Source organism: Coregonus lavaretus, assembly GCF_964263955.1.
Source record: "Coregonus lavaretus genome assembly, chromosome: 7".
Classification (NCBI taxonomy): domain Eukaryota; kingdom Metazoa; phylum Chordata; class Actinopteri; order Salmoniformes; family Salmonidae; genus Coregonus; species Coregonus lavaretus.
In genome coordinates this window covers 36,484,869-36,509,206 of record NC_139994.1, presented here as the reverse complement: position 1 = coordinate 36,509,206, position 24,338 = coordinate 36,484,869, and the positions used below count along the sequence as shown (strand labels likewise).

The 24,338-nt window shown below is 42.2% G+C and overlaps 1 protein-coding gene and 1 pseudogene across 2 annotated transcripts in view; both read right to left on the bottom strand.

Moving 5' to 3' along the window:
* LOC311132516 (hormone-sensitive lipase-like) overlaps positions 1-1,454 on the bottom strand; it is a 19,511-nt pseudogene extending 18,057 nt beyond the window's left edge. Inside the window, exons 1-2 of the transcript in view lie at positions 1,440-1,454; positions 1,156-1,243 (exon numbers count right to left, since the gene is read on the bottom strand). The product of the transcript in view is annotated as a hormone-sensitive lipase-like (transcript). The remainder of the gene's footprint in view (positions 1-1,155; positions 1,244-1,439) is intronic.
* LOC311132893 (hormone-sensitive lipase-like) lies at positions 1,335-24,338 on the bottom strand. The gene is made up of 11 exons (XM_084166260.1): positions 24,250-24,338; positions 11,937-12,186; positions 11,388-11,672; positions 11,045-11,135; positions 10,130-10,275; positions 9,740-9,925; positions 9,456-9,611; positions 9,108-9,252; positions 8,716-8,943; positions 8,136-8,524; positions 1,335-3,065 (listed from the first exon to the last, which is right to left on the bottom strand). Exons 2-11 carry the CDS (start codon positions 12,174-12,176, stop codon positions 2,799-2,801), a joined length of 2,133 nt encoding a protein of 710 aa, XP_084022386.1. The 5' UTR covers positions 12,177-12,186; positions 24,250-24,338; the 3' UTR covers positions 1,335-2,798.

The window sequence follows — 24,338 nt, the reverse complement described above, 5'->3', positions numbered from 1 at the left end:
CATAGCGTCGCACTGCCTATCTATTTAAAGTACCTCCTATGGGTGTCTTTTGTTAATGTTTGCACAATTTAAACTTTATTTCCTAATTGTAATTCTCATTATTTACTGTTTTAAAATATTGTTTGTATTCACAGCCAAAAATGGTACAGTTATTACACAGTTAAACGTAGTATACAGTTATCACACAGCAAAAATAGTACACAGTTATCGCACTCACTCACAATACACAGTCATAATCCTATCACACAGTCAAATATGTCACACAGTCATAAATGACACACTTACACTCGACACACAATCTATTTGGGCACACAGCCTCTTCTATGGGCACACAGCCGCTTCTATTGGGCACACAGCCTCCTCTATGGGCACACAGCCGCTTCTATTGGGCACACAGCCCCCTCTATGGGCACACAGCCGCTTCTATTGGGCACACAGCCTCCTCTACTATGGGGCACACAGCCTCCTCTACTATGGGGCACACAGCCTCCTTCTACTATGGGGCACACAGCCTCCTTCTACTATGGGGCACACAGCCTCCTTCTACTATGGGGCACACAGCCTCCTTCTACTATGGGGCACACAGCCTCCTTCTACTATGGGGCACACAGCCTCCTTCTACTATGGGGCACACAGCCTCCTTCTACTATGGGGCACACAGCCTCCTTCTACTATGGGGCACACAGCCTCCTTCTACTATGGGGCACACAGCCTCCTTCTACTATGGGGCACACAGCCTCCTTCTACTATGGGGCACACAGCCTGCTTCTACTATGGGGCACACAGCCTCCTTCTACTATGGGGCACACAGCCTCCTTCTACTATGGGGCACACAGCCTCCTTCTACTATGGGGCACACAGCCTCCTTCTACTATGGGGCACACAGCCTCCTTCTACTATGGGGCACACAGCCTCCTACTATGGGGCACACAGCCTCCTTCTACTATGGGGCACACAGCCTCCTATTATCCCATGGGTTTAACCGTCAGAATTATCAAACATTTGCATGGTATCTTATAAAATTGAATTAGTATTCTATAATCGTTATTTATAGCGTAATAGAGTTCACTTACATCAAACAGGTGCTTCACAAAATTAATTTGGATAAAGCCAATGTGCAGAACTTTAGTTACATAACAATAGGTGTCTGCTTACCTGTTTTTAGAAGCCCGGGCACTTTGTGAAACACACCGTTCAACGACAGCGAAGTCCAATGGGCTGGATGAATTCCAGCGAAGTTCCGCTACCAGATCACAGTCGGAGGTCACCAATTGTTAGAAATTGCCTAATTCAAATCTGATATTGGAATAAGAGAAAACATAAATCAAGAGATATTCAATCCAAGCTAAATTTATTATATGCAAAATGTATGTATGATAAGAATGATGGTTCGTATACGGGCTCACTGAAATACCACGCAGGGCAGACAGAGAACTGACTTCCTCATTACACATCCTTCCGTAAATACCCTGACAGTTTTAGTTCCCGCTCTCTGCTGGGCCTATCAGGGTAGAGGTTGGGCGTGGTTTAGACTTGCCCAACCTATCGCTGGCGCTCAGGCTGGTCCCAGACCCTTGGCGCTCCACTGTTGCACACTGTTGCCAGGCATAAGTTGTTATCATAACAACCTGTAGAGTCAGCACCCATAGACACCGTTCCACTGTACTCTATGTACCTACGTTCAAGGACGGTTCACAGATCACAAAGAGGCAGTGTAGTCTAGTATTTTGAGACACAAGTTCTTATCTCCCCCTACTCCCTAAAACATCTCCTCACATTAAATCACAGCTTGTTAGGTGAAACAATTTATATCAGTACAGTACAAACCCTTCATGCTTAATCATCAATAAATTCCTTCCAAGGTAGTCATCACATCCAGCTATGAGAAAACAAATCCCCACAATGATTAAATACAATTTTTGTGTTCTGTAAGTAGTAAGTACATTTGACATCTACCCTTAAATGCAACATGATATCATTCCAAAACAGTAACCCAGCAAATATAAAGCAATTCAACTCAAACAAAAACTTAGGTCCACGTTCAACCAAGTCACTTCCACACTCATACACTGCTGGTCAACATCACCTTGTCAATACAACACTGTAGTTCTATCTTGTAAATACATAACAAACAAGCTTATATAATTAACCAAACACACATTTGTAGTACCTATGTATGCATTAGGTCCTATTAGTTGTTCAACCCGATGATACAGGCAAGGTAATATAAAGGGATTAGTTTGTACAGTACAGCTTTGGAGTTAAAGGCACAATATTTCTAATTAAACAAGTCTGTCTATTCAGAGATTATTACTTCTATTTCTAAATACAAGAAGCATTTTACCTAGTAGCCGGTTGCCATTTTGTTTCTGCTTTAGCCAACTCAATGACAAAGGGGTTTGTTAAAGCATAAAAACAGAATAGCAACCAGGCAAGGCATTTCTTTCAGTGCTGGTCAAATTTGTTTTATTAACATACCCTGTGTTATGTTTCTGCATTGTTAAAAAGGACACTACATGTCATACTTTTTCCCCAGTGTGCTTTGAATTATCGTATTGTGCAGTCAGTCAGTAGACTAGAGGACTGCCTTTTCCCCAGACAGGGAGTGCCATTGAGTAAAATAATCTGGAAAGCCCCTCACGTTGCCTGTCCTCCCTTTTTCTTCCATCCTTAGTTTCTTATTTTTTTCCCACTTCACCCTTTGATACATTTTAAATGCATGAGTCCCCAGTTAACTACAAGCTCTAACCTAACAACTATACTTTCCCCTCCATTCTATTATGCAGCTGGTCAGCCACTCAATTTGATGGGCCAGCCCCATGATTGGTCCTTTCCAACTTTGGTCGCTTGTGAGTACAGGAAGGTGGGATTTGCTGCTGGAAGACCTCTCTGATTCGCTCTACACAGATGTCTGAGGCCACCTGTGTCTCCTTAGCAAGCCCCGATAGGCTGAGGAAGCCATGTGGTAGGTCCTCCACCACCCTCAGGGTCACTGGTTGGCCCATATCCCGCAGTTTCTTGGCGAACATCACAGAGTCATCCAACAAGGCATCCAGTGCAGAGGCCTATGGGGACAGACAGGGGAGTAAGAATGACAGAAAACTCAGAGATCTAAAAAGGGGCCAATCTGGATATGCTTCCTCCATTTCTGGACTGTTAAATTAATGATATGTAGGCCCCTTTTCAGTACACGACACACTGACGTCAGGCATGGAATGCACACGATTTTTGGAGGCAGAATGACCCCCATCGCCATCTGCGTCCATTCAACATAGCCTAGATTTCTGCAGTTATTACTTCTAAACAAAAAAACTTTTTTCATACGCTTACAATGTTGTTTTGATTATTGCTTGAACAGTCGCTAAGAATATATTTGGTTGTGATCTTTGCAAAATACTTATTTTGGATGCAGCAGTTGATAGCTAGAATGCCAACGCTCATTGACATAAGAGCTCTAGCCAAAATGCTGAAGTTGGAAGTGTTTTTTAAGTATAATGCAGTTGATTTGCGACGATGACAAATATTATATTAAGCAGGATATTCATACAAGCCTTAAAATCCAAATTATAATCCAAAAGTAGTGTCAAATGCACTCATAAGCAACATGTAAATAGAGGCTTGTTTTGTTGGCGGTTTATGAGAACTCCCATGTTCTGCAACCAATATGGCATGCTTCGCCACTCCTCCGAGTGGCCACTAGAGATCCTGGTTTGAATCCAGGCTCTGTCGTAGCCAGCCGCGACCGGGAGACCCATAGGGCAGCGCACAATTGGCCCAGCGTCGTCCAGGGTAGGGTAGGGGAGGGAATGGCCGGCAGGGATGTAGCTCAGTTGGTAGAGCATGGCGTTTGCAACGCCAGGGTTGTGGGTTCGATTCCCACGGGGGGCCAGTATGAAAAAAATTAAAAATAATGTATGCACTCACTAACTGTAAGTCGCTCTGGATAAGAGCATCTACTAAATTACTAAAAATGTTTTTTTTAATGCAGTAATGTTTGCAAACACAGAAAGGGGTCTATAGAGCCCCACAGTGCAGGTGTCATAATACCCATAAAACCTAGCAGTCAAACAGGGAAGGGGGTATGCTTCCCTGTTTGGATAAACAACCAGAAATAACTATTGATTTTTTGCTTAATTAAGAAAAAACTTAGATTTGTGTTTTGGATTGTTGAGGCAATTAGACTATGCCCATTTCAAGCTTATCTTTCTAAAAAGTAAAAAGTTATTGATCTTGCTTTGTAGTATACCCCTCCAAACCCAAAATATAAGCTTGTTTTACGCCAATGTTAATGTAAACAAACTGTATAGCTTCAAAACATGGTTAAAAGTATCATTTTGATCTCATGGATGGTCAGTCCTTGCATCTATAGCTCGGTGGTTATACCTATATTTCTCAAGCCCCATCCCTCAGCTGTTTACCAAAACAAGTGGCGGGGTGATCGCTTATTATTTGAACTCCCGATTGGCCCTTAAAGTGGAAAGACCATCAATCGTGGAGTGTTAGAGAGACCAGTGAACAATGACAAAATAGACCCACTGCAGATTTTTATGAGTACTACTTCAGTGCGGTGGCGGAACCCCCGGCCCCCACGACAGCACGCGTGCGACACCCACACTGCTCAAATCATAGACAAATGCACCTTTTTTTACCTAATAATGCTGTTGGCAAAAGACTGCCTCAGTAGGAATGGTAGGCTATAGACTGTTGTGGGTACTTGGCAATTGGCTGCTCTTCAGTAGCTAACTAGAAATATGTTTAAATGTACAATCAGGGACGTAATCATTAGTCCAAACAGTTAAAACTAGAGTTTCTATTGGACAAATTCAGGAAAGTCCCTCCCTGTTTCTTTCTGTTTGCTTCCGTTTAATGTTTAAGAAACGTTTTGCAACAGATCGGCAAAATGAATACACCCCAGGGCCAATGTTCCCTCAATGTTTTCATCACTGAGCAAATTTCAGGTCTGCTGAGTGAAAACTTGAACGTTGTGAAAAATCTGTGCAACTTCCAGCACACGTTTACTGTGCACACTGTTTACTGTGAACACCTTTTAAGTTATAGTTTTAACAGTGGCCTACCATTTAAAAAAATTGAAAATACATCCCATAACATTTTAACATGGAAATAGCTAATAAAATAGCTGTTATACCTATGATACTGCCTACAGTAGAAGCCAATGTGTGGTGTTCAATGTAGACTTCTAAAAACATTATGCAGGGCTTGATATAACCCCTTTAGCCACTTGTCCTTCAGACAGAGGCTGAAAATGCTGTTGTATTGTGTTGTTTGATGCAATACAACATTATTATTATTATTATTATTGTTATTATTCCCATACCATTATTATGACAGAGAATCAGTCAAAAATGTATGCTACCCTCTGCCTATTGGCTTCTTCGCTTATTCAAAATGGCTAGAAATGTAGGCCTAAACGTTTTGTGCTCTTGTAGGAAGCAATCACTCCCCCATTGCTGACCAGAAATATGCTATAATTGGGCTAATAACTCACTAACTAGCAAAGAATATGAACAAATATGCACACGCGCATCTACTCTCCACCGCTCGTGCCTGTCATTGCATGGAGTCCTCCTTCCGATGCGCTCTGCCTAAAACAAAATCAGACTACTGGTAAATCTTGCATAGTTAGATTTGTTTCGGTATGTTGCATTAAAAGGGACTAATATTATGCTGATTTGATCATAATTCCCACAGTAGAGGGAAACATTGATAGTGTAACCTCCCTGGGAAAATGTTCTCATGCGCAGCTTAGAGGGAACATTGCCCAGGGCTCTCCCTAAGATTTTCTGACAAGGTGGTGTTGATTGTAGGTGGCATTTAGCTTTTTTTTTTTACCTGTAACTGCCATTTATTGAAACCTAGAGTCTTAAATGATATCAATCAATGTAGGCAAGTTTGATCCTAAATAAAATGTTGATTGTCTCAATGACACTTTCATTTTGGGGAAATGATTATTCTAATTAATAGGCGTCTTTATGTGAATAGTCTAGTGAAAATGTAAACTAGCTTTTTAATTTTGTTTGGGGAGAAGATTCGGAATTATTCAATTACTGGATGCAATGTAGTAGTCTAGATTACTGTAAGCTATTTGGAATATGAAACAACTGAACTAGGCCTATATGAGCTTGTTTCAGATCTCCATCTCTGACCTAATCCATCAAGTTAGGTCTGACTACTAGGCTAGCATTCATTCAACATGCCTTGTTGTCATTGGTGAACTGACTATTACTATCATTAGCAGCCAACTGTTTGTTGACATTTAGCTACAATTGAAGTCGGAAGTTTACATACAGTTAGATTGGAGTCATTAAAACTCGTTTTTCAACCACTCCACACATTTCTTGTTAACAAAGTATCGTTTTGGCAAGTCGGTTAGGACATCTACTTTGTGCATGACAAAAGTAATTTTTCCAACAATTGTTTACAGACAGATTATTTCACTTATAATTGTCTGTATCACAATTCCAGTGGGTCAGAAGTTTACATACACTAAGTTGACTGTGCCTTTAAACAGCTTGGAAAATTCCAGAAAACAATAGTACGCAAGTATAAACACCATGGGACCACGCAGCCGTCATACCGCTCAGGAAGGAGACGCGTTCTGTCTCCTAGAGATGAACGTACTTTGGTGCGAAAAGTGCAAATCAATCCCAGAACAACAGCAAAGGACCTTGTGAAGATGCTGGAGGAAACAGGTACAAAAGTATCTATATCCACAGTAAAACGAGTCCTATATCGACATAACCTGAAAGGCCGCTCAGCAAGGAAGAAGCCACTGCTCCAAAACCGCCATAAAAAAGCCAGACTACGGTTTGCAACTCCACATGGGGACAAAGATCGTACTTTTTGGAGAAATGTCCTCTGGTCTGATGAAACAAAAATAGAACTGTTTGCCCATAATGACCATCGTTATGTTTGGAGGAAAAAGGGGGTCGGCTTGCAAGCTGAAATACACCATTCCAACCGTGAAGCACGGGGGTGGCAGCATCATGCTGTGGGGGTGCTTTGCTGCAGGAGGGACTGGTGCACTTCACAAAATAGATGGCATCATGAGGAAGGAAAATGATGTGGATATATTGAAGCAACATCTCAAGACATCAGTCAGGAAGTTAAAGCTTGGTCGCAAATGGGTCTTCCAAATGGACAATGACCCCAAGCATACTTCCAAAGTTGTGGCAAAATTGCTTAAGGACAACAAAGTCAAGGTATTGGAGTGGCCATCACAAAGCCCTGACCTCAATCCTATAGAACATTTGTGGGCAGAACTGAAAATGCGTGTGCGAGCAAGGAGGCCTACAAACCTGACTCAGTTACACCAGATCTGTCAGGAGGAATGGGCCAAAATTCACCCAACTTATTGTGGCAAGCTTGTGGAAGGCTACCCGAAACGTTTTACCCAAGTTAAACAATTTAAAAGCAATGCTACCAAATACTAATTGAGTGTATGTAAACTTCTGACCCACTGGGAATGTGATGAAAGAAATAAAAGCTGAAATAAATCATTCTCTCTACTATTATTCTGACATTTCACATTCTTAAAATAAAGTGGTGATCCTAACTGACCTAAGACAGGGCATTTTTACTAGGATTAAATGTCAGGAATTGTGAAAAACTGAGTTTAAATGTATTTGGCTAAGGTGTATGTAAACTTCCGACTTCAACTGTATATCAAGATGAGAGGACAGATCAAGAACTGATTAATTAACATAGGCCTACTAATCTATAAAAGTCTTTCTGTGAAGGGGGGTATTAGTGGAACAGCTCTCTCTGGGGGGGGGGGGGGGTGATTTTTTCTCATCGCCCAAGTCCTCTGATTGGCTCAGCTCCAACTTCAGACGGTTGAGTCAAAAACCACAATGTTCCAACTAGAAGCCTATTTCTGCATATTTTAGGGTCGTTTTTTGTACCTGCGAACTTTGACCTCAAATTGCGTGCATGGTCCGCAAAATGAGTGCAGTTTGGCAGGTCTGATATTCTTTTGCTTTCTTGGCTTTTCCATCGCTCTCAACCTCCACACCAGTTTTTCCAAATGCATCGACTCCACCACAACCACTCCTTTACACACACACACACTCTCCCTTTACCCATCCATTCCCTCCATCCCTCATCCCCCCTCTCACCACTAAGTGTACAGGCGGTAGTCCTCTCAGTAGGTCGACAGGGGATAGAAGCGGTGACACAAACGGGTTCTTGACAATGGGACAGCTAGGCGTCTGGATCACAGACAGGCGCTCAGAGCGCAGGGGCTCAAAACCTTCTGGGTAGTCCCTAGGACCTGAGGAGTAGTTGGATGAGGAGGAACAGGGTGACGTTGATCTGTAGTGGGCCTCGTTATCGAGGGATCTATGGTGTGACGATGACAGTGACCCTAGGACCTCTGCAGGAAGGAATGACTGGATCCAATTGGACGCCCCCTGTGTGAGGTCACTGATCAGCAAGGCTGTATCTCTACCTAGAGCACTTAACGTGCTGGTCCCCTCTGTGGGCTGTACCACCTGAGAGTCTACACCTGGAGAGAAAGTGGAAAAGAGGAAGAAGAGGTAATTGGGGAAAAAAAGGAGGACGGAAAATGCAGTTATTTAAGACCTACACACAAAAACATCACTCTTAATGCTGAGACATTCTTTGCCCCTTAACTCTAATTTCCATAAGCTTTGCCTAATACCCTCATCCCTTTCACATCCTTCCTTCCTTCCTTACCAGCGTAGGCGTTGAGGCACTTGGAGAGCACTCCTAATGGCAGCAGTGGGTCAATGAGGGTGAGCAGACGGGAGGGCGAGGCGTCAGTGGTGAGCAGGGTAGCTGGGTAGGCAGCCATAATACCATCTGGGACACGCACACCGCAGGCCATGGCCCTCATAGACACGGTGATGCAGAGGTTCCCCCCAGCACTGTCCCCAGCCAGACACACACGCTCAGCCGTGGAGCCTGGGGCAGAGGGACAGAGCAATCAGTACCAGCTGGTCTGATACAGGCGGTTGTTATAATACTGCAATAACAGATTACTAATAATATTGACCGGCAGGTCCTCTGTCTAGGTAAGAACCCTTTTATTTGGTTCTAAACTCTAACACATTAGTAACGACACCGACCCAGAAGATGGCAGTTCTTGAGGGCCCAACAGTAGGCGTAGAAGCACTCCTCCAGGGCTCTGGGGAAGGGGGCCTCAGGGGCCAGGGAGTAATCCACAGACAGGATGGGGACATTTAGATCCTTGGACCAGCTCTTCAGATAGTTCTGGAAGATAGAGTGAGAATGGAGGACAAATGGAGAGAGAAAATGGAGATGTGACAGGAAAATTAAACAGAAGTGTTAAAAGAGAGGAAAGTAGACTTCATGGTAAGTGCTAAGCCCCACTTAACTTGATTACTGAGAGACTAAGGTGAGTGACTAGCTTAAGTAATTGCAGGCATCACACCACTATCCCTGGCCTACCATACCTCATGGGATTTCGAGGTCTGGGCCACGAAGCCTCCTCCATGGAAGTGGATCAGCAGCCAGGGGGAGGGAGGGTGCTTCTGGGCACCAAATGGCACCAAAGACAGGGAGATGGGGGTAGCTTCTGTACGAGAGAAAGACAGCAGCTCTTCACTGTCCTGAAGGAAGAAAGAGAGAGAGATGTTTGCATCATAACTGAACCTTTTTACACTAACATGATTAAACAGTGCAGAACTGTGATAAAAACATCACATAGTAACCACTGAGGTTACAGCTGAGAGCTCACCTGTCCTTCTCGAAGCTCATAGGAGATGAGCCGCATGTTGACAGGTCCAGGGCCCCAGTGGGCCACCGGAGGGGACACAGGGGCAAAGAGACGGGGGTCTGAGGCCAGGGGGAGGCGCAGTGGTTTAGGAGGTATGGTCAGGGTGATGTTCAGCTGCACTAGGTTAGAGGCTATACTGGCCAAGCCCTGTGGGAGGGAGGGATAAAATGATGAAGAGGATGTTGTAAACGGTCTTAAAAGCAATCAAACCAACAGAAAGATGGGAAGAGCAAGAAAAGAGACTGAGTAAGTAGGGGAAACAGACACAGAGACCCGGAGAGACTGCAAGATGCAAGACATCCTTATTTGCATACAATATCATATTGCTAGTCGACACCCTTCTCCCCTCACCGATAGAAGATCTGATTCTGTGAGGTTCCAGAAAGACTTCCAGAACTTCATGTCCAGATTCTGGGTGATCCGCTCAAACTCTGCTCCCCTCAGCTCTGGATCAATGACATACTTCCCAGAGGTAAGGAAGGAGAAAGCTGCCATACCTGAGGGAAATGGAGAGTGAATGCAAAGTCTGTTTGGCAGTGCATACTATGCACTACCTTTTAAAAATGTCAAAAGGATAACCACAAATCTTACAAAAGGCCCTACTAAGTAGATAGTCAGTCAGGTTGATTGAGATAAGTTCTATTACGAAAGTTCAATCAGGAAGGCTGTTCTGAATGTTTGTTTAACTTCATCCAGTATGCATAAAATAATTCACTTTTGTTTCCTATTCTACGGGCATGGTGGGAATTAATACAAACATATCATCATCAGCATAGCATCTCGTTTCTTCTCCTCTTTCTTATTAGCCATGTGTGGAATGTCATTCACCCATTTACCGTGTATAAGCACAATAATGCACATTCCTCACGCTTGCTGTTTAACCTACTTCTGCAATTATCACCTTCCTCTCTCTCTCAACCAATAGGCATACATCTTGGGATGCATTTATATGTCAAACTTAGCCGTGTTCTCTTACTTGCTGTATTATAGAAAAAGTTACCGACAACCCTCCATCTCCCCACTAACACCAGCTATAATAACGGCCCGTCATTAGAACTCCTTTCCCCAGCGGGGAAATCACATCATCTGGCTCAAGGATCTTCCCTCAGAGACGAGGCCATTCCTCAAACGACTTAATAAAATGTAATATTGCATTCAGTCTGTGTTGTTTATTCAGGTAAGCCTGTACTCCACTAAACTAAAATATATATCGTTTTTACAAGTTCTTACAGCCCAAAGAATTCACAGACATTTACAGAGACTGACCTAACCCAGACTGTTGTTTTCCGTAGCTCTCTCCGAATGAGACCATGCTTATGACAACTGTCTGCAGGAACGGACGAAGGGTAGGCGAGAACTGGGGAGACGGAGGGAAAATTAGGATTTCAGTATCATTAGTCTCGCGTAGCCATACCTCCAAAAACGTTATTGTCAGGGAAGCCTGGTTCTCGACGAGGCTACAGTATCATCCACCATCAGTATATTCCCAAGTCATGAAAAGCTTAGTCCAGCGTTCACAATGACCAATTGCTAAATTATATCTTATCAACATTATATTGAATTCAATGCGCCACTCCTCCCACAAAGTCAACAAGTGGTGATGACTGACCTGAAAGCCCAGGCAGCGGCCATAGAAGCAGGCCTTGTGCATGGAGGTGTACTCCCTCACAAACCTCCTGCTCAGCTCTCCATCCTGCAGGGAGTACAGCTGCCCGTGACCATTGTCGTGGAGCAGACGCTGAGCGAGGTAGAGGAGGGCCCGCAGCTGACACAGGGCACTGCAGTAGGCTTCCATCTCTGAGGCATTGTGGTTGGCCCTGAAGAAGGCCCTGTGGCAGTTAGAGGCAATGTAGCGGCCCTTGTGGATGATGTGCAAAAGGCAAGACTGCAGCACCTGAGAGATGAGATGGGATGCTTTTTTGTCAGCTGGTATTGTGAATAAAATGAATATATTTCTAGTTTTGCATTATATTAGTAATCCAAGATGCTCCATCTCACCTTCCTTGTATTATCCCTCTGTTGCTAGCTTGCTCAGTCTTTTGACTGTGTGATTGTCTCAGTCTCTTGACAATCACACGACGTGATACTTCTTCTAGACTACTGACATCATAATTCTGGGCAGTGAAGTTAGTAGAAAAGGTATGTTATTATAGCTTACCTTTACCAGTGTGCGATACCCATTCCCAGGGGTCTCTGTGTCAAAGTCATAGTGGTGGTAGACTGCAGTAAAACCAGCAACCACGGGTTCGAGGGCATGGCCATGTTCCTGAATCTTTCTCATGCAGGTCACCAAGCGCCCGGAAGCGTTACTGTACAGCAAGTCGGTAGGCCCAGACAGAGCTGTGATGTTTTCCTCACACACTGCCTCCAAGGCTGTGAACACAGCTCTCCAGTCCATACCTGAAACACTAGAGAGAGAACATACATAAACTAAATATTTTATTTCTGTATGACTATATTATATTAGCTTTGACAGATTAAATGCAGGAGATTGAAAAAAAAAAAAGTTATCTGACTAACCTCTTTAGAAGGAGAATTGTGCTTTTTTACAAGCCCCCCAAAAATATATGTATGGCGCGCTTTATACACTTTTTATTTTATTGAACTTGCCCCAACCATTCTCATCCTCATTGTACAGGGGATCTGAAAAAACAGGAACTAAGTCTCCAAAAACACCCAAATATGTCCTTTTAGAAAAGGAAAAGCTCTCAGTATAGTGATGCAAGTCTTTAGATGTTGTACACATGAAATTGTGTCATACCGAACTTTATCAGCAATGTTATATTCCATTTTGTTGCGACTCAATCGATACCCCTCTGTCCATTCTACAGGTAACTGCCAAAATAAAGGAAACACTTGAGTAAATGAGGGATACAAAGTTGCAGACACTATGAATCTATGCCAAGGCGCACTGAAGCTGTTCTTGTGGCTCATAGTGGCCCAATGCCCTATTACGACACTTTATGTTAGTGTTTCCTTTATTTCGGCAGTTACCTGTAGCAGTAGGCTACACTGAGAATGGAACAGCTGGATATGGAAAACATCTTGAGTCGCACAAAATGGAATATAACGTTGCAAATAAAGTTCTGAATGACACAATTTAATGTGTACAACATATAAAGACCTGTATCACTATACTGAGTGTGTCAGTTTCTAAAAGGACGTGTTTTGGAGCATTTGTTCATGTTTTTTTCAGAGCCCCCATACTGCACAATGAGGATGATTGGGGTAAGTTTCTCAAAAACAAGTGAAATCGCAAAACAAGTGTCTGGACCCTATAACATTACATTTACATTTTTAAAAAGCAAACTTCTCCTTTAATGACGGGTTTGGTTGTGTGTGCCAAAGGTCAAAGATTAAAACATACAACTATCCCAAGACTCTTCCTACAAACAAACTGTACTTTTAACCTGTTGACAACATTTATCAAAATGAAAACAATCTTGTCATATATCCTAAAGGTATAGGCCTAGTCAATACAAGAGTACCAAGAATCATGAATCAACAGAAATTAACCAACCTTGGTCCCATAGATAAGACTGATAAGTTCTCTATTTTGTCCTTAGCTTGATTGACAGCAGTGCAAATTCTTTGATATCCTACTTTATTTCAGCACAGTTCTTATGGAATTAGTTTTGTGCCTTTAATATCAAGCAAACCTTTTAAATTCGAGAACAACATTTTTATTATTGCAAATAAAAATAATGATATTGAAAGCAAAACATGAACCCAAAAGTTTTGAAAGCAGAATAAATTATATTGCAAGGAAATCATTCTGAAAGGCAAGAACAAATGAATTATAAATAAATGCAAAGAAATTGTTTTCAGTGAAACATTTTCAATCATAATGAGATTGCGATGAAACGCTTCCCTCTTTGGCAGTGGTGTAAAGTACTTAAGTAAAAATACTTGAAAGTCCTACTTAAATAGTTTTTGTGGGTAATCTGTACTTTACTATTTATATTTTGGACAACTTTTCCTTTACTACATTCCTAAAGAAATGAATGTAATTTTTACTCCATACATTTTCCCTGACACCCAAAAGTACTCGTTACATTTTGAATGCTTAGCAGGACAAGAAAATGGTCTAATTCACACTTATCAAAAGAACATCCCTGGTCATTCCTACAGCCTCTGATCTGATGGACTCACTAAACACATGCTTCGTTTGTAAATTATGTCGGAATGTTGGAGCATGCCCCTGGCTATCCGTAACTGAAAAAAAGAAAATGATGCCGTCTGGTTTGCTTAATATAAAGAAATTGAAATGATTTATACTTTCACTTTTCATACTTAAGTATATTTAAAAACAAATACTTTGACTTTTACTCAAGTAGTATTTTAAATGGGTGACTTTTACTTTTACTTGAGTCATTTTCTATTAAAAAGGTATCTTTACTTTTACTCAAGTATGACAATTGTGTACTTTTTCCACCACGTTACCCTGCCCTTTGCTTTCGCTGCCTTTTTATGCGTTTGCAAAGTTTGGGAACATTAATTCCGTGTAGGTGGGGTTTAGAGGGAGGCGTAAATGTTGCTTCTCTATTGGTCAACCGGTTTTGGAGTGACCATTCATCCTAATGTTTTATATCCCAGTTAGCAGCTTACATGATGGCCAGTACAGCTTTGTTTGATAGCTAGCTAGCTAGCAATGCCGAGAGGCAACAGTGTTTTCTGCTAACTAGCCAGCCAGTGTGTAAAAAAGCGTGACGTTTTGTATTCATTTAACTTTTCAATTTCTGATAAAAAGGACTCAGTAGCTACTAGCTAACGTTAGCCAGCTAGCCAACTGGGACTGACTAGCCTAGCTAGCTAACGTTTTAACAAGGAGGACATCAGGAAAAACCCTTTGGTAAGTGTCTTGTAATTTCTCATTTAGAAGATGCATTGAAACAATTAGCTAGCTAGATAACTAGCATGATAATAAAGTGCATTCGGAAAGAATTTAGACCCCTTGACTTTTTCCACATTTTGTTACGTTACAGCCTTATTCTAAAATGGATTCAATTGTCCTTTGGTCCCAGCTCTCTGCAGGTCATTCACTAGGTCCCCCCGTGTGGTTCTGGGATTTTTGCTCACCGTTCTTGTGATCATTTTGACCCCACGGGGTGAGATCTTGCGTGGAGCCCCAGATCGAGGGAGATTATCAGTGGTCTTGTATGTCTTCCATTTCCTAATAATTGCTCTCACAGTTGATTTCTTCAAACCAAGCTGCTTACCTATTGCAGATTCAGTCTTCCCAGCCTGGTGCAGGTCTACAATTTTGTTTCTGGTGTCCTTTGACAGCTCTTTGGTCTTGGCCATAGTGGAGTTTGGAGTGTGACTGTTTGAGGTTGTGGACAGGTGTCTTTTATACTGATAACAAGTTCAAACAGGTGCCATTAATACAGGTAACGAGTGGAGGACAGAGGAGCCTCTTAAAGAAGAAGTTACAGGTCTGTGAGAGCCAGAAATCTTGCTTGTTTGTAGGTGACCAAATACTTATTTTCCACCATAATTTGCAAATCAATTCATAAAAAATCCTACAATGTGATTTTCTGGAAAAAAAATGCTCAATTTGTCTGTCATAGTTGACGTGTACCTATTATGAAAATTACAGGCCTCTCATCTTTTTAAGTGGGAGAACTTGCACAATTGGTGGCTGACTAAATACTTTTTTCCCCCACTGTATGTGCCTCGACACAATCCTGTCTCTGAGCTCTACGGACAATTCCTTCGACCTCATGGCTTGGTTTTTGCTCTGACATGCACTGTCAACTGTGGGACCTTATTTAGACAGTTGTGTGCCTTTCCAAATCATGTCCAATCAATTGAATTTACCACAGGTGGACTCCAATCAAATTGTAGAAACATCTCAAGGATGATCAATGAAAACAGGATTCACTTGATCTCAATTTCGAGTATCATAGCAAAGGGTCTGAATACTTATGTAAATAAGGTATTTCTGTTTTACATTTGTAATACATTTACAAACATTTCTAAAAAACTGTTTCGCTTTGTCATTATGGGGTATTGTGTGTAGATTGATGAGAACCAAACGATTTAATCCATTTGAGAATAAGGCTGTAACGTCACAAAATGTGGAAAAAGTCAAGGGGTCTGAATACTTTCTGAATGCACTGTATATATGAACCAGTATCTGTGCGTTCGAGACCTCTCTAACGCCCAGGAAGCTCAGATTCAAACTCCCATTCACCAGCTCTGCAAGTGTTATAATGTCAAAATACATTTGTTGATCACCAAATATGGAGTTTCGCTGAGCCACTATCTTAATTTACTCCCTTTACGCCCGGTATGTACTTCCAAAAAAGGTGTAAAAAAAAAAATGTACAAGCAACTGATTTTTTTTAATCTTCGGCACCTCCAATGTATTGATCTGATGTAGACTTCCGACCGAATGATTTGCATTGGAGGTGCCGAATATGCTTGTACGTTTTTATGTAGACCTTTTTTGGAAGTACAGTACTAGTCAAAAGTTTGCACACGCCTACTCATTCAAGGGTTTTTCTTTATTTTTACTATTTTCTACATTGTATAATAATAGTGAAGACATGAAAACTATGAAATAACACATATGGGATCATGTAGTAACCAAAAAAGTGTTATACAAATGAAAATATATTTTACATTTGAGATTTTTGGTTCCAACCGCTGTGTCTTTGTGAGACGCAGAGTAGGTGAATGGATGATCTCCGCATGTGTGGTTCCCACCGTGAAGCATGGAAGAGGAGGTGTGATAGTGTGGGGGTGCTTTGCTGGTGACACTGTCTGTGATTTATTTAGAATTCAAGGCACACTTAACCAGCATGGCTACCAAAGCATTCTGCAGCGATACGCCATCCCATCTGGTTTGCGCTTAGTGGGACTATCATTTGTTTTTCAACAGGACAATGACCCAACACACCTCCAGACTGTGTAAGGGCTATTTGACCAAGAAGGAGAGTGACGGAGTGCTGCATCAGATGACCTGGCCTCCACAATCACCGGACCTCAACCCAATTGAGATGGTTTGGGATGAGTTGGACCGCAGAGTGAAGGAAAAGCAGCCAACAAGTGCTCAGCATATGTGGGAACTCCTTCAAGACTGTTGGAAAAGTATTCCAGGTGAAGCTGGTTGAGAGAATGCCAAGATTGTGCAAAGCTGTCAAGGCAAAGGGGGCTACTTTGAAGAATCTAAAAAATATTTTGATTTGTTTAATACTTTTTTGGTTACTACATGATTCCATGTGTTATTTCATAATTGTGATGCCTACACTATTATTCTACAATGTAGAAAATAGTAAAAATAAAGAAAAACACTTGAATGAGTAGGTGTGTCCAAACTTTTGACTGGTACTGTACATACCGGCCGTAACGCGAGTAAATTAAGATAGTTGCTCAACGAATGCATTCTGACATAACGCTTGCAGTTACAATAAACAATAAAAAACTGTAATTGAATTGTGACTAGTGCACTTATTGATAATTGTACATTGATTTGCACAATTTGTGCTCCTTTTTCACAGGCAGTTCTGGTTGATGACCTCTCCATAGTCGATTGAAGCCGAGGAGGAATATCACTTCGTACCGATCAGAAAGAGGAGGGCAGACTTATCCATTGTCGCTGAACTTGTTCAGTCAAGTTTACAGTGCCAATTTGTTACCAGCCACAAGTCAATGTTCAATAAGGTATTCTGCAAATAGAATTACAATACAGAAGTTCTGCGTAACTTATGTTGGAAACCATTATCAAGGAAAACGAGTTTCTCTATCACAGGTCTCCAAGTGTACAGTAAGGCAGTGATTCCCAACCTTTTTCGGTTACTGTACCACCATCTGAATTTTGCTCTGCCCGGAGTACCCCTGAAGTACCCCCTCATGTGCATTTTACCAGTAACCCTATGGACTCATTAGTCTTCTCAACTACTGCGTATATGCCAAGTACCCCCAGGGGTCCTAGTACCCCTGGTTGGGAACCACATACCACAGTAAGGGGTATATACTTAATAAAATAATTTGTGATGGTTAATTATGCCGACAAATTGCTACAGCATGGACATGACAAATCAATGAACTAATTAAACACATCTGCTTTATGCCTCTGATTTTCCAGTCGACATTAGTAAGGAAAAACCATATGCAATAATGCCCATGTCTTGCAGCTTTAATAGTATTGAGTCAAGCAACAGCTTTGTCAACTGTCTCACCAAGGACTAACTCAAAAGAACGTTAAGGCAAGGTTATATCAATGGTGGACATATTGAAGCAGGTGGGGACAGTAGACTGGGATAGAGAGAGATTGAATATGTCCATAAACACTCCAGCCAGCTGGTTTGCGCATGCTTTGAGGACGCGGCTAGGGATGCCGTCTGGGCCGGCAGCCCTGCGAGGGGGAAGAGCCATCTTAGCCATTATAGGGAAAGAGGGAAGAGTTTCATCGCATTCACGCTATCATTGAAAAGATTTCACTGAAAACATGTTTTTTTTTTTAAGGTACTTTTTACCCCTTTTTCTCCTAAATTTCGTGATATCCAATTGGTAGTTCCAGTCTTGTCCCATCGCTGCAACTCCCGTATGGACTCGGGAGAGGCGAAGGTCAAGAGCCATGAGTCCTCCGAAACACGACCCCGCCAAGCCACACTGCTCGCTTAACCCGGAAGCCAGTTGCACCAATGTGTCGGAGGAAACACCGTACAGCTGTCGACCGAAGTCAGCGTGCATGCGCCCGGCCCGCCACAAGGAGTCACTAGAGCGTGATGGGACAAGGGCATCCCGGCCGGCCAAACCCTCCCCTAACCCGGACGACGCTGGGCCAACTCATGGGTCTCCTGGTCGCGGCCGGCTGTAACACAGCCTGGGATCGAACCCGGGTCTGTAGTGGCGCCTCTAGCACTGCGATGCAGTGCCTTAGACCGCTGTGCCACTCGGGAGGCCCTGAAAACATTTTTTTTACAATTCATTTGTTTTTGCCTTTCTAAATTATTTTCTTGCAATATTATTTATTTTTCTCTCAATACTTTTGGGTTAATGTTAATGTTTTGCTTTCAATATCTTAATTTCTTTGCAATACTAATAATTTTGTTCTTGAATTCAAAAGTTTTGCTTGATATTAAAAGGCACAAAAATCATTCCATAAGTTCTCCAGTTCTAGACCTACTGCTCTAGGCCAAGTTTCCCTAAAGTGATGGAACTTATTAGGCTTAGGAGTGTTTTAACGATTAATCTTTCCTACAACGGCCGAAGATGTAACATGCGTTTCCCAAAATACCACGCAGCGAGAACGTTCGGTAAGTGCGTCGTTGAGGCATGTGTCAATACTGATAAGATTGAAAGAAACAAAGCACTGCTCTCGGATCAGCGTTCTCCCTTTCCAATCTTACCTTAACATTAGAATTATTCCACAATACTGACGACGGATCAGCTCCTAAAGAGATAAAGTATCACCCATGGCTACAAATACTGAGGCAACTTATTGTAATGCTTACCCTATAATAATGCAATAAATAAAAATGTGGCACATCATTGCACACGTTACACATGAAATGTATTGAGGCAAAAATTACAGACAGTCGTGCAAAAATAGCTAAATAAAACTAAATTGAATGAACATTACATTTATTTTAATATCATTGAAAAATATAGCCTATAGCCTACTGTATTTATATTTCTAATACAGTCATCTCGGTTTTCCTTGAATCATCTTCTTATCTTTGTTGGTAACAATTGCAAAGAAATGGGCAACTTTGTATTTGTAGTCATATTCGTTATGAAGTTATCGGCGGTCACATTGATTTCAATATCATTCAAATACACTACATGACCAAAAGTATGTGGACACCTGCTCGTCGAACGTCTCATTCCAAAATCATGGGCATTAATATGGAGATGGTACCCCCTTTGCTGCTATAGCAGCCTCCACTCTTCTGGGAAGGCTTTCCACTAGATGTTGGAACATTGCTGCGGGGACTTGCTTCCATTCAGCCACGAAGGCATTGGTGAGGTCGGGTACTGATGTTGGGCGATTAGGCCTGGCTCACTGTCGGCGTTCCAATTCATCCCAAAGGTGTTCAATGGGGTTGAGGTCAGGGCTCTGTGCAGGCCAGTCAAGTTCTTCCACACTGATCTCGACAGACCATTTCTGTATGGACCTCGCTTTGTGCACAGGGTCATTGTCATGCTGAAACAGGAAAGGGCCTTCCCCAAACTGTTGCCACAAAGTTGTAAGCACAGAATCATCTACAATGTCATTGTATGCTGTAGCGTTAAGATTTCCCTTCACTGTAACTAAGGGGCCTAGCCTGAACCATAAAAACAGCCCCAGACCATTATTCTTCCTCTACCAAACTTTACAGTTGGCACTATGCAGTCGGGCAGGTAGCGTTCTCCTGGCATCCGCCAAACCAAGATTCGTCCGTCGGACTGCCAGATGGTGAAGCGTGATTCATCACTCCAGAGAACACGTTTCCACTGCTCCAGAGTCCAATGGCGGCGAGCTTTACACCACTCCAGCTGACGCTTAGCATTGCGCATGGTGATCTTAGGCTTGTGTGCGGCTTCTCAGCCATGGAAACCCATTTCATGAAGCTCCCGACGAACAGTTATTGTGCTGACGTTGCTTCCAGAGGCAGTTTGGAACTCGGTAGTGAGAGTTGCAACCAAGGACAGACGATTTAAAGCACTACGCGCTTCAGCACTCAGCAGTCCACAAACATGATGGCATTGTTTACTTCGAACGCCCAACACACAGTCATCTCAGAACTTCTCTAGCGCGAAAATGAGTTATCTTTCACCGTTCTACCTACCAGAGATTTACCCCGATGCTGCCAGTGGTTTGCGGCTATCAAAAATGATGCTTACGGTGACCAAAGATTATCAGAGGGATTTTCAGGCTGAACGGATGGGGACTTTTCACACCTTCTGCTGCCCCCCAGCCCATTCACTGTTGACTGATCTTCCCTCCCGAAAGCAGCTCCCAATGTCCCCTCATTGTTCCTAAACAATACACTAGTCTCTCTCTAAACACTTAGGTCCCAATCGGTTGACACCTTTACCAACAAAGGCATGTTGCTCTACGTCCCTTCCACAAAAAGTGTAAAATGGTAACATCACAACCATGGCTTTCCAGGAGACGGGCAGTACCGGCAAATCTTCTGCAAGAGGGCCAAACAGTTGGTGATTAAGGTCTATGAGCCCTACACCACTTCCGGCAGTCTTATCAAGCTGGCCGTAAACCACAGACGTGACAAGACATTCACCACAAGCACTCTGCTTCCACAGCCCACCATTGCCAGTGTACCGAAGCCGGATAAAGAACCATAAAATGAATATGGATCTTTTTGCTCATTCCTTGAAATGTGTCTGCCTTTATGGATTCACATAACATCTTTATATAAGCTGTACAGGGCTCTGTAGCATCAAACAGATGTTAGACATTCAGATATATCCAAATAATTAGATTGACAAATAAACAAATACAGGGGACTGTACAATATTTAATGGTAACTCAAAAAGAAAACTGGGTATTCAACAAGAATGTTATATCATAAAACTAACATACAAAAAATACAGTATGAACAGTGTAGTACAGTTCAGTGTGTCTGAGAGTGTCTCAGGTGTAGTAAAGTGCAGAATACTGTAGCTACAGATTGTTACAACAGATAACGTGATTTAACCAAAGATTTTTGGTATCCATTACTGGGATAGGCAGCATTTTCAGAATGCAACTGTACACTGACAATTGAGACTCCTGTTTCCACGAATCAAGGACGGAGACAGCATCGCCAAGTTAAGGTTGGTCGAAAATTCTGTGCTACACCAAACTGTACCTATCCTTTAACTCCCAGTAATGGATACCAAAAATCTTTGGTTAAATCACATTATCTGGTGTAACAATCTGTATCTAAGAGAACTGGTGATAAGCAGATTATGGGAGAGGTAAGTTAAAGTAAATTCAGGGAATACTTGTACTGCTGTGGGAGGAGTGTTGTCATTATCAAACTGCCTTTCAGCTCCTCTTGAGTCATCTTCTGCTTGAAATCCATCATAATGTCCAATCCATTGAGAGGGATACAGTTCACGGGATACAGTTCTATTACAATGACACACGCAGGCAAAGGAATTCTGTTTCTCTCCAAGAATCCACTCCAGGAAGAAGCCAAGGCACCACACGGTATTGTCTAAAAGACAAAAAAAGATTTGGAATTATACTCCATTGCACAGTTTCAACGACAGTTGAACTGTGCCAGAATAACACCATTAGGGTTGATTAGTTGAACATGCATACATGTGCATAGGCACAGAGATTACATTTTCACTGTTAGCTAGTAAACTTAGCTAGCTTGCTGGATAGCCAACAGTTTTTATTTACATCTGTTTGGAATCCTATCTTGCATCATGCCTATATTTCTGTGATTTTGAAATGCATCCACGGTCATAATCATAACCAATGTCAACCCTCGTCAATTATGTTACATAGCTAGCTAGTAAAACTATTTACAGTTGCTGATGTTACACGTTTGCTAAAAAGTTACAAACGGGTGGCCTGGTGCATAGTAACAAGTTAGCAGGTGCCAGGCTAACTAGCCAGCCAACTCCAGTCATGTGCTAACAATTGCTGGTAAACTTACCTTTAGGTGGCTGGTTATAACATTATAGCTTGCTGTTTAGTAGCTATATCTATGACTAAAAAGAGAAGAGGTTTTACAATCGAGATACAATAGATCTGATTGTAAAACCTCTTTTTTTTTGTCATAGATATGGCTACCTGTACTTGTTTAGCTAATTTAGCGAGGTAGCTAGTCTAGCTAGCTAGCTAAGTTAACAAACAGAAAAATAATTTGAGTTCCCCACACTGTAACACAGTAGTATGTTAGCCAGGAATACACAATATGGGTTTCAGTAGATAAACTAAAGTTAGCTAGCTAGCTAGGTGGCTTGCAGGAAAAATAACTTACTTAGCTAGCCGCCGTATTTGTCATCTGCCCTCTTGGTGCTGGCATCGGCTGTAGCTGTGGTCCTCTGTAGCTCAGCTGGTAGAGCACGGCGCTTGTAACGCCAGGGTAGTGGGTTCGATCCCCGGGACCACCCATACACAAAAATGTATGCACGCATGACTGTAAGTCGCTTTGGATAAAAGCGTCTGCTAAATGGCATATTAATTAATTAATTAATTAATTAATTAGCTGGGCTTCTTGCTTAATCCAACTCTTTGTTTCGAATCCTCTTCGCTATATTCCGGTTGAAACATGTATGGTTGAATGTCACCATGTAGTAAAAAAAAATGCTCCATCGTAGAATTTGTGTTGATGAGAAGAAACACTTGAAGCCATTGTGGTCTTTTCAGTTCTTTCAGTGTTAGTGTCCGCCTCCCTTTCAAAAAAGCCTTGGGGGAGGGACGGGGCCAGAGCACGAAGCACCGCCCCACACCAGTTGTAGTCTTTCAGAGTCTGGAACAAATCAGCTTGTATATTTAGCAATGAATCCACTGAAAGATGTCCAACGGCTCTATCGAACAAGGACAACCATATCTACACGCACAAAAACGTATAGTGCGATCAGTATCACATAGAGCCTTCTCGAAATGCCACAAAGCAGGACTACATTTATTTTCTGATCTCGTCCCCCCTCCCTCCCTCCCTCCCTCCCTCCCTGCCAACCTCCTTGCTTGTTTTGCCCACTATGATTAATTTGCTCCCATTGGGTTAGTTATAACAATCTTTGGCCCAGACCTGACTTCCTCCTGGGAAATTATGTGTGAAACATCTCACTAGAAATGCCTCGGACATGAAGAAAACAAGCCCAGATTCCCACAGGGTGAAACTTCCCTTTTCAGGAGCAACTTTAATAATGATGGTTTTGGGAAACAGCTTGGAGATCTAATGATGCTCCTACGAAGGTTTTAGTGATGAATGTAGCCTTAAAATGCTTTTGGGAAACCAGGCTCTGTTCAATTTCCAGGAGGGCCTTTTTAAATTCCTTTCTGGGTTTTTTAAATCACTGTCATCTAGTTACTCAAGACCTCCCCATCTCTCAAAACAGCAACAGCCCTTTGAACCTAACCAGGTGATTGATGACGTCACCAGACATTGACGGAATAGCAACAAAGCTAATGTCACTCCCAAAATATCAGGTGTCACTGGAACACGAGACTCGTATCCACGATATCAACTTTCCCGGAGGTAACCACTGGCCTCTACATTACAGTCCATCGACAGACATACTTTTTTTTTTACTGTATCAATGTTGACAACGGCAGTAAATCCATTGTTAAAATTCGTACTTTCAAACACGACATAGAACTTGGCCGCCAAAAAGATAGCTACTGCTGAAGCTAAAGTTATCTATGGCAGAAATTGTGACTGACGAACGACAACAAGCAATCGACTTCAAACGGACACCCGAAATAAACCTGCGACTTATGTTTACGAGATACGTGTGAATGTACAGTTATCATCATCAAGCTTAGTGTATTTTACAGACTAGTACAAACTTACCAAGACGCATCCTCTCTTCTGCTGACAGTTTCTGTTTCGCCCACAGAACCCTGACAGCTAGTGACTAGTAATTATTACTAGTATTCTGC

Coding starts and splice junctions, on each gene's coding strand:
- LOC311132893 (XM_084166260.1), bottom strand. CDS start 12,176: ATGGACTGGAGAGCTGTGTTCACAGCCTTGGAGGCAGTGTGTGAGGAA. Junction 9,612..9,739: donor ATGAGCTTCGAGAAGGACAG/GTGAGCTCTCAG, acceptor TTCTTCCTTCAG/GACAGTGAAGAGCTGCTGTC. Junction 3,066..8,135: donor TACCGCCTGTACACTTAGTG/GTGAGAGGGGGG, acceptor CTGTCCCCATAG/GCCTCTGCACTGGATGCCTT.